The sequence below is a fragment of the Fukomys damarensis genome, unplaced genomic scaffold (assembly GCF_012274545.1).
Source record: "Fukomys damarensis isolate Sample0158 unplaced genomic scaffold, DMR_v1.0_HiC HiC_scaffold_37, whole genome shotgun sequence".
Classification (NCBI taxonomy): Eukaryota; Metazoa; Chordata; class Mammalia; order Rodentia; family Bathyergidae; genus Fukomys; species Fukomys damarensis.
Genome location: NW_022900949.1, coordinates 62,658,804 through 62,673,953, shown reverse-complemented (window position 1 = coordinate 62,673,953; position 15,150 = coordinate 62,658,804). Strand labels below are relative to the sequence as shown.

General features: G+C 39.4%; 1 protein-coding gene across 2 annotated transcripts in view; it reads left to right on the top strand.

The window, feature by feature from the left end:
- Nucleotides 1–15,150, top strand: part of Kcnab1 (potassium voltage-gated channel subfamily A member regulatory beta subunit 1) — a 394,129-nt gene that overhangs the window by 270,431 nt on the left and 108,548 nt on the right. For both annotated transcript variants that reach the window (XM_033759846.1, XM_010636911.3), the window contains exon 2: nucleotides 5,244–5,287. In XM_033759846.1, the coding sequence (XP_033615737.1) occupies nucleotides 5,244–5,287 (44 nt within the window). The remainder of the gene's footprint in view (nucleotides 1–5,243; nucleotides 5,288–15,150) is intronic.

The following is a 15,150-nucleotide window of genomic DNA, read 5'->3' as shown; positions in this document are numbered from 1 at the left end:
CTTCACTGAATCCTCCTGTGAGCCTTGGTGTAAATGTCACTTCCCCAGAAGCACTTTTCCTGACCATCCAGACTAGGTCAGCATCACTTCTCGGCCTTTTGGCTAAGATCAAGTGCAGACTAGGTCAGCCTCCTCAGCATCCCAACCTCACATTTCTATGATACTGTTCTTTGGTCTGCAATCATAACCATTAACAACTTCCAGCAGGTCAACATAGTTGAGTAAAGAGCATGTCAGAAATCAGTCAACTCTCCAAACCAGAAGTGCAGAAAGCTCTGTTCTGTACCATGGACAGGTAGCGTTGATGGGTGGAGAGGAGGTGAGGTGCAGCGAGGGTTTGCTGGACAAATGTCAGCACCCAGACAGCTGGGTGCACACCTTTGTTGAATGTGGTCTAACTGGCAGCAACCTGTGATTCCAACACCCAGCTCTTTGTGATAAACGTTCTCTCCTAAGTGAAGCTTTCGGCTAATGTAGTTTTTACACTGTTTAGTTGTAGTTCATTACATGAAGACTCAAAGTCTTTGTGTAAGGCACCCTCAGGCCAAATTTAGTTTAACATAACGAAATAATTAATTTAGTATTTAGTATTTACCACCCGTTCAATGATGTAAGCTCTATAAAAACAGCAGCCTGCTATTCTCAGCCCATCCCCAAGGCCTCGCACAAGGCTTGGTAGTTCAAATTCAGGGTAGTCTCTTTTGAACAAGTGAATTATAGGAATGTCACTATTTACTATACTTCTCTAGACTTTTCTAGACTTGGTCAATGAATGATTTTTTAAATTTTTTGGCTTTTGAATTTTGATTAGTATGTTTTCAGTACATAATTATTACATGTGGGGAATTGGTTCATGTACCTAACACATTTTAATTACATTTGCATCTCCATCCCCTTCCTCCCTCCATCTCTCAAGCACCTTTCCTTTTGCAAAAGATTTATCTCCCTGTTTGCTATTACCTTTTATTTTGCTTTACAATTTATTTATACTTTAGGTTTCTCATATAAAAGAATCCATGCAATACTTGAGATTTTTTAAAATGTGGTGTTAATACACAATGGATTATTACTCGGCCATAAAGAAGAATAAATTTGAGTCATTTGTAGGAAAATGGATGCACTCTGAGACCATAATGTTAAGTGAAATAGATCAGCGGGTGAGTTTGAATGTTCCAAGAAAACAAGTAAGAACCTGGTTAGACTTTACAGCAGACAATGTCTTAAATTTTCAATCCAAAAAGAATCTTATTCTACTTTGTTATTCTTTACAGATAGGTTTTACTGTCCTCCTCGTCAGTGTCTGTCATTGAAATCCACAACTACATCTTTTATGCGGCTTGTGGTTTCAAGTGAGTCCTCACTCACTGACAGTTATGAGCAGTGAGTTCATAAGAAAATATTATCATCACTATAGTTACCTTCACGGGGTTGGAATGTACAACCTTGTGGAACTGCAACCAGCTGGCTGACAAATAAACATACATTTGGTTCTGTATTTTTCAAGAAAGGTTAAATGCCCATTTATTTTTTTAAAGATCTAGATTTGATTAGTTAGCTTGTAGACAAGGCGTGACACACAACAGAGTGTGAACTTCAGAAAGCTCAGAATGCTGTTCAGAGTGAGATGGCAAATGATGTAATGACCTGACCATGTGGAAACCAGGTCAGACCTGACTGTTTCTGCCAGCCTACACAGTCACTGGAGCCTTACATATGCTTTCAGTACATCCTGCTGTGTCAACCTTTAAATCAAGGACTTTGTGCTATGCGATGTGCTTTTTCTTGGTCAAATGCAAGACACATATTTAGCTAGCTACTCCTTCCTAGCAGTTTAAAACAATGAATGATATCTAAGACATTCACATCCAGAAGGAAGTAATTTAAAACAATGCATTTGAGCTGCTAATCTGCTTTTAGCATCCTTGATTTGAGGCTGTGAGCAGGAGAGCAGCATAGGATACTTTGCCAGAGTGACTCTTGATTTCAGTTCTAATTCCCGCATTACTGCTTTAAAATCAAAAAGAGCCTCATGACTGCCCCACAAAATGACACTAGGAATTACGTTTGACCATATGCCAGGGAACTGACAATTGCCCTAAAGTAAATTCGGCTATGCGGTCACTGAGTGGACAGTCTGCCTCCCAAAAGAAAGCAGCAGCAGCTTTGAGAGCTCCTGAAGCTGTGTATGTGTTTCTTCCAGACAACTCTGTACTGAAGCTTTAAGATTTAGACTATCCAAAATCTGACTGACAAAGCTAAGTGCCCCATGCCCCCATATGGGTGTCATTCATCTCTAATATTAGCAGCAAAGAATTTCAGATTCACCTAGGAAAGAGGAACTTTTATTTTTGAGTTGAACAGGAGCAGATACTAAAAATGAACATGGTGATACTTCCTTCTGGAATATCTGACACAGATAAAATAGGTAAACCTGTTCAGTGAAACTATTTTGAATCAAATGGAAAGGAATTCAATGCAATGAAAAATCTGATATGCTTATAGAATTTTTACTTAGCCTCGCTCATGTGAACACTGAGGAATTAAGAAATAAAAGTACATAAAGTTGTTTTGTTGCACAATGCCACACAAGATCAGGAAGCACTCGTGGAAATTACATATGGCTGAGATGAACAGTTTGGAAGATGTGTTATAGCCCAGCATGACTAGTAAAATTGGTCATTATCCAGCAGACCTTAAGTGGATCAGGATAGCTGGACAGTTGGCACATTGGTACTTAGCATTGCTCAGACACAGATAGAACCAGGAAGATGCAGGCGTACCATCTGGTATAACAGAAATGGGGTTGAGATTCCATGGCCAGAGCTAGACATAGCTCAGCCTACCTTGCCTGCTTGCAAAGTGAGTGGCACCATCGTGGCTCACAAGTGCTCCGCAGCATGTGCGTCTCGCAGAGAGACAGAGTAAAGACTGAGAAACCCAGAGATCTCTTGTCAACCAAAAATGCCTCTCACTTTTTAATTTACCACATGAATTTGGTAACGATTCTCTTTAGAGAAGGAAGATATTTAAATAATAATAGGAATTAAGGAGTTAGAGGAAATAAAAACCCCAAGGCTCAGGATGGGTTCCGTCACCACTGTATCAATATTTGTCCGGAATTGAACCATCCCCACATTTTAAATTTTTTTCAAGCTTGTGTTCCATAAAAGCTGCCCTGTGTGTTTAAAGAACAGCGGCAAGAAAATGAGCCACATTTAGTTCTTGCTACTTTGCAATTTGCTTTTGCTGACAGTTCTCCGGTTCGGTCTTCTAAACCTGTGGCCAAATGATCATTATCTTCTTAAGTCGATGTCGTGAGGAAAATAGGACAGATCTCCCCACCACGGGTGCTGAGCTAGAACTCGGTGACATCAGCTTGCTGTTTTTGAGTTTGTCAGAAAAAACTGTGGACTCTAAAGCCTTAGGCTTAAAGCCAGTTTGCTCTGCATAGTTTTCTGCACCAAGTCTCTCCTCCCTGTTGTTCTTAGAATCACTAAAAGATACTAAAATACGTGGAACTTGCATCCAGATCTCTTTCCCCACAACAACACAAGGCTGTGCAGACACAAGCCTGAGGTAACCTCTGCCTTCCCTGCCATGCTCCCAAAGATCCTCACAGTAGGACAATCCCACCATACTGTGAAGACATGTTTGCTTTACTGTGGCCCCTGGGTTCCAGGCTCCTTTGGGTACAGCTATGTCTTACCCCTCTCTTTATCCGCACAATCATGTACATTGCCCAGTGACCTCTTCCTGTATTTACTGATTCATTAATGTGGTTTCTACCTGGAAGAAGTTATTCGCTTTTAAGTTTTTATTTTATTTTGCATTTAGTATTTTTATCCTCCCCATTACACAGGTTTTGCTTTAGATTCCTCTTTTAAAATCAGTAGACTTTTAGAAGAAACAGAAGGCTTTTTGGCTGCACATCCTATAGATTTCTGAGAGATTACTTATACAATGTCTTATGAATACTATTTTCTTGGGAGATGTTCAGTTCTTTTTTTCCTACTTAAGTAGGAGATTTTTTTCTCATGTATCTTTATGGAATAGTTTTCTTCTATCTGGAAATATCCAACTAATGGGAAATTAAGCACTATATCTGTTAGAGGGTCAGCAGCATCAGGGACTCCAAAGAACCCAAAGCTGTTGACAGATAGAGGAGAACCTGGAAACGTGAGCTGAGCTGCTAGTTGGGAAGTCTGAGATAGGAGAAGGGAGGAAGATTTTATTCTTATGGGAGCATCTGCCCAGAGAAGAAGGGATGTACTGTCCTCCAGGGTTATAATTACTTCAGCTTTGTTTTCTCAGGATGGACCTCTATACTAATTCTATGGTGCATCTTCTCCATGAGAATTTGGTTTTTCTGTGACAGACAGAAACATAGGTTGATTTTCTAGATTTCCACAAAGACTCATAGGCAAATAATATTAGCATTCCTAACTCTATTTATACAGCAAAAGTATATTGATTTTCCTTGATGAACTTTTGGGGATAAAAAATGTAGAAGAAGAACAGAAAAAAATATTTTTAAAAAGATGACCTAACCTTCCTGTGGTAATTTTACCTCACCATATATTTAAAAGATAGAACGTAATTAAGATAACATAGCCAGGCATGGTGGCACATGCCTGTAATCCCAGGACTCGGGAGGCTGAGGTAGGAGGATCGCTGTGTCACTGTGAGTTTGAGACCAGCCTGGACTACATAGTGAGTTCCAGGTCAGTTTCCACTACATAGTGAGACCCTGTCTCAAAAAAAAAAAAAAAAAAAGATAACATAAAAATTGCTTTGTTTTTTCTCTTCTGTTGGAAATATTATTGTCTTAGAAGTCATTCGTTAGTCAACAGGTCAACCAACATGAATTAAGTTCCTACTGTGTATCAGGCTTTTGTGATGAATAATGAATGGTTGGTTGGTGAATAAGGTAAAGTTCCTTGCCCTGGACAATCTCTCCTTCAAAGAGAGAAAAAAAGGCAATGAATGTATAAGTTTATTAATAAAGAGATAATTTGGGCCTGAAAAGACACGTTTTGTATGGACCATTTTAATGCTGTGGTGAGTCTTAGAAAAGTTTGGGCTTCTCAATAATGCAGTGATGAGGAAGGAGAATACTTCCTAAGACCACAAATAGCTCTGCCACTACCACTGCTCTTGTCAGGAAAGATGTAATATTCATGGTTACGTGAATGTAGTTTCACCTCGGGAAGCAATGACTATGTGTTACTTTATTTTTATTCTAGGAATCTTGGAAAATCAGGACTCAGAGTTTCTTGCTTGGGTCTTGGTAAGTACTTGGGGTGTCATACAGGGGTGAGTAAGAAGGTGGGAGACTGAGGAGGCACAAATCTGTTCCGGTCCCAGGTGAGAGCATCACCTCACCTCTCCTGAGCCTTTCCCTGTGAGGTACCTCTCGCTCTCTCTCTCTCTCGCTCTCTCTCTCTCTCCCTCTCTCGCTCGCTGTCTCTCTCTCTGCCAACAAGCCACTATGTTGCAGCGCCTCATGGGGTGCTTCAAGCAGTCTTGGAGGAAGGCTCGTGTGCCGCACCCAGCCAGCACTAGTGGACACGTTCCATCTATCCTATTTTCCTTTCACCTAATTTCCTCACCTATTTTCCTATTTTGTTGAGTATTTTGTGTATATTTATAACCTGCCTTCAACACTAGAGGACAAAGTAAAACACATATAGACATGTATATATACATTAATATACATGAAAAATTACTCATGGATGTAGCTCAGTGGTAGAGCACTTACCTAGCGTGTATCAGGTCCTGAGTTTGATCGCCAGCACTTAGAAACATTGTTATCCCTCTCAGGGAAGGTAAAATTTAAGGACTAAGAGATGGTAGTTCTAACAATATACGGTTGAATCTGAAAGGGTGAAATCTGAGTATAAGACCTGGGCAGACATCTTACAGATGTGAGAAGAGGCTGCCTGGGCATCTGGGCCATTTAGCACCATCAGAACTATGCCCGTAGTTTAAGAAAGTCTGTAGTAGAGTGATAGCTGAAGAAGTAGTGAGAAGTGGTCAGATGGTAACTATGTAAGGAGAACCTGAAACCTTTTCTGCTGGATTCTATGTAGGAGGTGGAGAAAAGGAGAAAACTCAATGCTGACTGAGATTTTTGGCCTGAGCAACCGAAAGGATGGAGTTATACTAGCAAATAAGACATAGAACTATGAGGAAAGAGAAACTTAGGGAGGAAAGAGACTAGGAGATTGGTTTTTGACATGATAACTCTCAGGTATTAGACACAAGAAAAGTTGTCAAGTAAGTAAAAGGACAAATAAATATACAGTTTAGAAGAGAGATCAAGTCTGGGAGGTAAAATTTGGGAGTCATTCACTTGTAGATGCTGTTTAAGACCTGATATGCTAAGGTGAGAACTTGCAGGGAGTGAGTAGAGATAGTATAGAAAACTGAGGCGCACAGTCCAAGACCTAAGATTTCTAACGCTAAAAACTGAGAAAGTGAGGAAGAGACGGCAAAGAAAACTGAAACTAACCAGTTGGCGTGAGAATGAGAGATCTGGAAAAAATGGAATCCTGGAATCCAAGTGAAGGAAATATTTCAAGGAGGACAGAGTAACCAGTCCTGGCAAATGCTGCTCATAAATCAAGCAAGATGAAGGCTGTCATGTTTTATAGCTGGATGCCCCCCGAGAGCCTCGTGCACTCACAGGCAGGGCTTTGGGAAGGTGAGTGAGTTATGGAGGCACTATAATGTGACAAATAGGAGCTGTGACCTCTCCTAATGTCACATTTAACGTCTGCTATGTGACATTAGGAGATGGGGCCTGGTTGGAGGTGGATTCCTGGGCCTGACCCGAAAGGGTACAGCTCCCACCCCAGCTCCTCCTTTCACCCTCTGCCTCCTGGCCACCATGATGTAAGCAGCTTTCCTCCTCCCAGGTCCTTCTGTCTGCTGTTTCTGCCTGCTGAACATAGAATTGTGAACCAAAATAAGCCTCTCCTCCTTTAAGTGGTAGCTGTTGGGTACTGTGTCTCAGGGATGAAGGAAGTGACTAAAACAAGTACCAAGAATTGGCTGTCAAGTTTAGCAACATGGAATCCGCCAATGATTTTTGAAAAGATCAGTTTTAGCAGAACAGTAGGGGCTGAAGCTTAATTGAAATGAGCTCAAGGATCATGGAAAGAGAAAAGCTCAAGACTACTCTTTTGATGATGTTTGCTGTCCAGAGAACCAGAGCAGTAGAGCAGCAGTGGGCAGGCAGGTGGGGTCAAAGAGGTAGGCTTTGCCTTTGGAAAAATGATGGCACATGTATATGCCAATGGGGAATTCTTTTAAAAAGAAAAAAGTACAGAGGACTGTAATATTGATTATGCCCAAGGAAGACTGTAAAGAGTTAACCCCACAAATGGCTTGTTTTGAGAACTGAGCCTGGCTGAACCCTAAATGTCAAGTCAAGGTCAGAATAACTCACACCCAAATTCTGTTCCCACAACAAAAACCTTCAGGCTAGAAGGACAGTGTTCTAATTAGAACCATATATTTTGTCTATTCTGGTCCTAATTTGAGAATGCTTTGCCCTGTCCTTTATGAGCCTTGTTTACATTAATTTCCATACAAACCACACATCACCTTTACCCCAATTGACTGACAATAAAAGTCAGTGCCTAAGACTGTCCAGCGCTTTTGCTGGTTGCACCAGCATTGGTCATCCTGGCACCCTGCTTTCTCTCTCCTAATTCTGTCTCTTAGTGTTACTATTTAGCTACATTTGAAAGACCTTGAAGATCCATTATTAGAGTCTGACCCTGTCCAGCTATGTAAAGTTTTAAATATAAGAATTGAGAAAATAGGGCTGGGGATTTGGCTCAGTGGTTCCACTGCCTTCCTTGCAAGCACAAGGATCTGAGTTTGATCCCCAGAACCACAAAAAAAAATTGAGAAAATATAAAGTAAGAAAAATGCTTAAAAATCACTGACCAATTATCTTCCAAGTTGGTCAACATGGTGGAAGACAGTTTAGTCAATAATACATAGAAAATTCAACCAAGAGCCTTTAAGAATCAGATGCCCATGAAATGCCACATGTAAATGAGCCTTTAGAAGGTAAACTACAATGTGCTTGTTTGCTTGTTTTTAAACTCAAGACGCGTGAGTTATAAGTATATTATTGAAGTTTGAAATAGACAAAGCAATGAAGTCCTGATTTGAGCTTCATGTTTTTCTGACAGCCTCAACACTTGAGATAAGATACTGTGTGAAAAATAGGAGGAAACAAGGCAGTTCATGGGGCTGACTAGCTTTGTTCAGAACAGGTAACAAAGCTTGACAGCTTGAATGAGTGCTCTTTGAGAACTTCTCTGAGCTGCCTCTGTAAGCCAGAGGAGACAAAATATTTACCGATAGGAACAGTGTACCAGCCTGAGATAATTTTTCAGGCTCTGCAGACCCCAGCTGTCAAATCCAAGCAGAGCCAGATTGACTGCTATAGCCTTGGAACATCAGCTCAGTCGTGGCCCATGTTCCACAGAGGCTTTGAAAATGACGTACTAAGATGTCCAGGCTTCAGACAGCTACAGATGTCTTTTATTGAAATACTTTGAAGGTCAGAGTTAAAGCTAACAGTTCTGACTTCCCTTCTCCTACTAGAGAAGATCAGCGAGGACTTTCTTGCCCTGCCAAACTTTCTTTTGATAAACAAAGACTATGTAGAAGTACATGAAAGGTGGACAGACTTGAGGATGAACTGTTATTATACCGAAAGAAACGTAGGTCTGCAAGGGGAAAAAATGGGGGGATTAAGTGACTGATCCCATCTGTGTTTCTGTGACTGACCTGTTGTAGCAACACACTGCCCACTGCCAAGAGGACCTGAGGTCAAATAAATGAGTAGGAAAGGAATAAATACACCAAAGTATGGCCCCAAATCATCCCCTCCTAGTAGAATGTGTCTTATAAGAAAGGAAGAGAATTCACTCATGAATTTATTCTTCAGCAAACATTTATGAAGCCAGGCTTTGTGCTGGTTTACAGAGGATCCTAAGATGAGCATGGCACAGAACATGTTCGCAGTGCAGTGGGAGTTGTTCTGCACACAAAAGCAAACTGTCAGTATATCTGACAGATGCCATAATGGAGAGTACAGGATAAAGCATGAGAAAGATCTCCTGGGGGGTCCAGGACAGCTTCGCGGGGCAAGTTTCACTTGACTGAGACTTGAAGGAGAGTCTAGTGCAGAAGGAGAGCAATGGACTCCAGCAAAGCAACAACACAAGCAGTGCCTGGAAGGGTACCCCTTGTGGGGAGGAAGTGGGGATCTAGCCATGCGCAGAGAGCGAGGTGTACTTGTAAGGTGTTCAGGAATGCAGGGGAGCAGGTGGGAAGGAAGGCAAGGCCTAGTCCGGAGGGTCCTGTTCACCTCGCCAAAGCACTTAGCTTTTGTCCTCTGGATCCCTGGTGTCCTCCCAGCCCTGCGGTCTCAGGTTATTAGGAAATGCTTGGGGAATGAGGCAGAGCCAAGGCAGAATCTCTCTCCCACTCCCTCCTGCCATGGGCCACAGTTTCCATCCAGGCAAGCCCACTTTTTCTTCGTACTATGTATTCTTTAACAATAGACTAGTTTTAGAGAAGTCTTAGGTTCACAGAAAAATGAGCACAAAGTCCAGTTTCCGTGTGCTCCACATACACAACCTCCCCATTAACAACATTCCCACCACAGTTGTGCATTTGCCACGGTCAGTGAACCTACACCAACACGGCCTTGTCACCTGAAGTCTACATCTTACGTTAGGGTTCACTCTCGATGTTGTATATTCTGAGTTTTAACAAATGTTTAGTGGTATGAATCTCCAGCATAACCACAAAGAGTAATTTCGCTACTCCCCAAATCCTTGGGGTTCCACCTATTTATTCTCCCTATCTTTTAGAATCCACTGATTTTACTGTCTCCCTACTTTTACATTTTTCATAATGTCACCCAGTTGGGCTCATATTGTGTGTAGCCTTTTCAGATTGGCTTGTTTCTCATAGATATGTCTTTAAGTTTTCTCCTTGTCTTTTTATAGCTTGGTAACTCATTTCTTTTGCTTTATGTTACTAAAAGGGTGGTATTCTCTGCCCCCCAAAAAGTTTAAACCCTTGCTCTAGATTACACAGAGAGCCAGTGAAAATTTTGGATCAGGAATAGGTTATGATCAAAGTGTTAGGATTATTTTTTTGGCAGAAATGTGAAGGCTAGATTAGAGGGGAAATGGTGGAGGCTAAAACAGGAAATTGATTACAAGTCAATGACTTTATTTTTCATAGCATTTTTTTCAGCTTTAATTGAGTTTATTGGTACATTTTAGGGATATAGTACAGTTACATTCATTGTTGGGATCTTGTACCTCTACATGACAAGTCTTGATTCTCATTTTTTTCCCCTTACCTCTGCCCTCCCTTCACCCCCTCCTCCTCTCCCCATCTACAAACACTTTATTTTCATCTTTTCATTATCTCACATTTTTTTCTTTTGCCTTTTTACTCTTCCCCTACCCATCCCACCTTCCCTACACCTTTAGCTCCTTTCTTCCCATTTCTAAATGTCAGTAATCTTTTAGAATCTTATGCATTGTTGCAGATTATTCACACCAGGGAAACTATTTGGTATTTACACATGTGTGACTTATTTATTTCACTTGGGAGTATATCTTCAATATGTATCCATTTACCTATGAATGAATCTATTTTCTCATTCTTTATGGCTGAGTAATATTCCATTTTATAGAAAAACCACATCTTCTTTATCCAGTTTCCAACGGATGGGCAAACAGGCTGTTTCCAAGATGTAGCTATTACAAACTGTGCCGCTATAAACATGGGTGCACATACTTCTCTGTGAAATGATTCTTTTAGTTCTCTTGGAAAGATACCCAGCAGAGGGATGGCTGGGTCAAATGGAACCTCCAGTCCAAGCTCTTTGAGGTATCTCCATATTGATTTCCATAGTGGTTGCACCAGTCTGCACTCCCACCAACAATGGAGAAGGGTTCCTTTCTCCCCACAACCCCGCCAACATTTGTTATTGTGTGATTTCTTGATAGCAGCCATTCTTTGTGGGGTGAGGTGGAATCTCAGTGTTGTTTTCATCTGCATCTCTCGAATGACCAGTGATGTGGAACATTTTTTCATATATTTTCTTGCTGCTTTCACTTCTTTGTATGAGAAATGTCTGTTCATTTCGGATGCCCATTTTTGGATCGGGTCTTTATATTTGGGGGGACTGATTGTTTTGAGTTCTTTATATATCCTTGATAATAGTCCTTTGTCTGAGGTACAGCTGGTAAAAATTTTTTCCCACATTGTAGATTGTCTCTTAGTTCTGCTAATGGTTTCTTTTGAAGTACAGAAGCTTTTTAGTAAGATGAGATCCCAGTTGTTGATTCTTTCTGCTAGTTCCCGTGCTACTGAGGATTTGTTCATAAAGTCTTTTCCTATACCAATGTCTTCCAGAGTTCTGCCTAACTTACTTTCCAGCAAGTTTAATGTTTCTGTTTTAATATTTAGATCTTTAATCCATTTGGATTTTAATTTAGTGCATGGCGAAAGATAAGGGTCTAATTTTAATCTGTGACAGGTTGATATCCAGTTTTTCCAACACCATTTATTAAAGAGGCTATCTTTCCTCCACTGAGGATGGTGAGCTCCTTTGTCGAAGATGAGGTAGCTGAGTACATCTGCATTTGTTTTTGTGTCTTCCAGTCTGTTCCATTGATCCTCAGGCCTATTTCTTTGCCAGTACCATGCTGATTTTATCACAGTGGCTTTGTAGTATAGTTTCAAATTGGGAATTGTTACACCTGGTGCCATGTGACTGTTGCCTATAATGGCTTTTGCTATTCTAGGTCTCTTGTGGTTCCAAATGAATTTTTGGATTCTTTTTTCTAGTTCTGTGAAATATAGTGTTGGAATTTCAATTGGCATTGCATTGAATGTATATAGCAGTTTCGGTAGTATGGCCATTTTCACTATGTTGATTCTTCCTACCCAGGAGCAGGGGATATCTTTCCATTTTTTTATATCCTCTTCGATTTCTTTTTTCAGAGTGCTGTAGTTTTCAGTGTAGAGATCTTTTGTTTCTTTTGTTAGATTGATTCCTAGATACTTCATTTTTTTGGATGCTATTGTAAAAGGAATTTTTTCCCTTATTTCTCTTTCTGTCTGTCTGTTATTTGTGTATAGAAAGGCTATTGATTTTTGGGTATTCACCTTGTATCCAGATACTTTACTGAATCTGTCAATTAAGTCTAGAAGTTTTTTGGTGGAGTTTTTTGGATCTTCAATGTAGAGTATCATATCATCAGCAAATAATGATAGTTTAACTTCTTCCTTTCCTATCTTTATTGCTTTAATTTCTTTCTCTTGTCTAATTGCTGTGGCTAATGTTTCCAGAACTATATTGAAGAGAAGTGGCGATAGTGGGCATCCTTGTCTTGTTCCTGATTTTAACATGAAGGTTTTCAGTTTTTGGCCATTCAATATGATGTTGGCTGATGGTTTTTCATAAATAGCCTTTATTAAATTGAGGTATAGACCATCTATTCCAATTTTTTGCAGGGTTTTTATCATGAATGGGTGTTGAATTTTATCAAATGCTTTTTCTGCATCTATTGAGAGGATCATATGGTTTTTGTCCTTGACTTTGTTAATATAATGTATTACATTCACTGACTTTCGTATGTTGAACCACCCTTGCATCTCTGGAATAAATCCGACTTGGTCATGATGGATGATCTTCTTAATAATCCTCTGTATTCTGTTTGCTAGTATCTTATTAAGGATTTTTGCATCTATATTCATTAAGGAGATTGGTCTGTAGTTCTCCTTTTTGGTTGTATCTTTCTCTGGTTTGGGAATCAGAGTGATACTTGCTTCCAGGAATGAATTTGGAAGTATAGCTTCTCTTTCAATTTCATTGAAAAGTTTGAAGAGTAATGGTAGTAGTTCTTCTCTAAATGTCTTGTAAAATTCAGCAGTGAATCCATCAGGGCCTGGGCTTTTCTTTGTTGGTAAGTTTTTAATTACATTTTCAATTTCACTGATTGTGATTGGGGTGTTTAAAATGTTTTTATCTTCTTCGTTCAACTTTGGTAATTCATAAGTATCTAGAAATCTGTCCATTTCTTCTGTGTTTTCCATTTTATTAGAGTACAGGTTCTCAAAGTAGGTGTTCATGATCCTCTGGATTTCTTTCGGATCTGTTGTGACTTCGCCTTTTTCATTCCTAATTGCATGGATCTGAGCCTTTTCTTTCCTTTTTTTGATAAGATTAGCTAAGGGTTTGTCAATTTTATTTATTCTTTCAAAAAACCAGCTCTTTGTTTCATTTATTTTTTGTATCGTTTTCTTAATTTCAATTGCATTGATTTCTGCTCGGATCTTTATAATTTCCTCTCTTGTTCGAGCTTTGGGTTTTTCTTGCTCTTGTTTTTCTAGGAGTCTAAGTTTCATCGTTAAGTTGTTTATTTGAGCCCGCTCTGTTTTCCTAGTGTGGGCATTCAATGTTATGAATTTTCCACGTAGAACTGCTTTCATTGTGTCCCAAAGATTCCTGTATGTTGTATTGGCATTCTCATTTATTTGTAAAAACTGTCTAATTTCTTCTTTAATTTCCTCTGTAATCCATTGATTGTTTAGGAGAGTGTTGTTCAGTTTCCATGTGCTTGTGAAGTTTCTATAGTTTCTTGTGCTATTGATGTCTAGTTTGATTGCACTATGATCTGATAATAAACAGGGGATGACTTCAATTTTTTTGCATTTATTTAGACCTGTTTTGTGAGCCAGTATGTGGTCTATTTTGGAGAATGATCCATGTGCAGCCGAAAAGAATGTATATTCTGGTTTTTGGGGGTGGAATACTCTATAAACATCTATTAAGTCCATGTGTTCCAAAGCTTGGTTCAGTTCTATTATTTCATTGTTGATTTTCTGCCTAGTAGATCTGTCAATTTGTGATAGTGGGGTATTTAAATCCCCCACTACAATTGTATTAGTGCTTATTTGGTTTTTCATGTTACTTAATATTTGTTTTATATAGTTGGGGGCATTTATATTTGGTGCATATATGTTTATGATTGTCAGCTCTTCCTCTTGAATTGTTCCCTTTACAAGGATGTAGTGTCCTTCTTTGTCTCTCTTAATGAGTTTTGGTTTGAAATTTACTTTATCTGAGAATAAGATTGCTACCCCTGCTTTTTTCTGGACTCCTGACGCATGGAGAATTGTTTTCCATCCTTTCACTTTCAGTCTATGGACTTCCTTTTGCACTAGGTGTGTTTCTTGTATACAACATATTGTTGGATTTTGCTTCTTAATCCATTCTGCCAATCTGTTTCTCTTGATTGGTGAATTGAGGCCATTAACATTGATGGTTACAACTGATATATTTTGACTTATTCTTGTCATGTTTTTGTCCATTTGTTGACTCTTTTTACTTTTTCTCCCATCTCCTTTTAGTTTCTTGCCTTGCCTATTTGATTTGGTCTGTTGGGCCTCATGTTATTGTGAATTTCGTTGTCCTTTTCTAGGATATTGTTTAGAATTCCTTGCAGTGCTGGTTTGGTGTTCATGAAATTTCTCAGGTGCTCTTTGTCGTGGAAGTATTTTATTTCCCCATCTATTTTGAAAGAGAGTTTTGCAGGATACAAAAGTCTAGGTTGGAGATTCTTTTCTTTTAGGACTTGGAATACCTCACTCCAGGCTCTCCTTGACCTAAGGGTTTGTGTTGAAAAGTCTGCTGTGATTCTAATGGGCTTCCCTTTGCATGTGATTTGTTTCTTTTCTCTTACTGCTTGTAGTATTTTGTTTTTCTGTTGGATTTCTGGAATCTTGATTATTATACGTCTAGGTGTAGATTTTTTTTTATCGTGGCTAGTTCGGGTTCTATATGCCTCACTTATCTGTATGTCTAATTCTTCCCTTCTGTTTGGGAAGTTTTCTGTCATTAATTCTGTGAAGAGCTTTTTTAGGTCATTTGCGTTTTCTCCTGTTTTTTCATGAATTCCTATCAGTCTTATGTTATTTTTCTTTGTATCGTCTAGAAGTTTTTCGATTGATTTCTCATGATCCCTTACTGTTTTTAAGAGACCTCTTTTTTCACGGTCACTGACTGCTATCCTATCTTCTATATCTGAAATT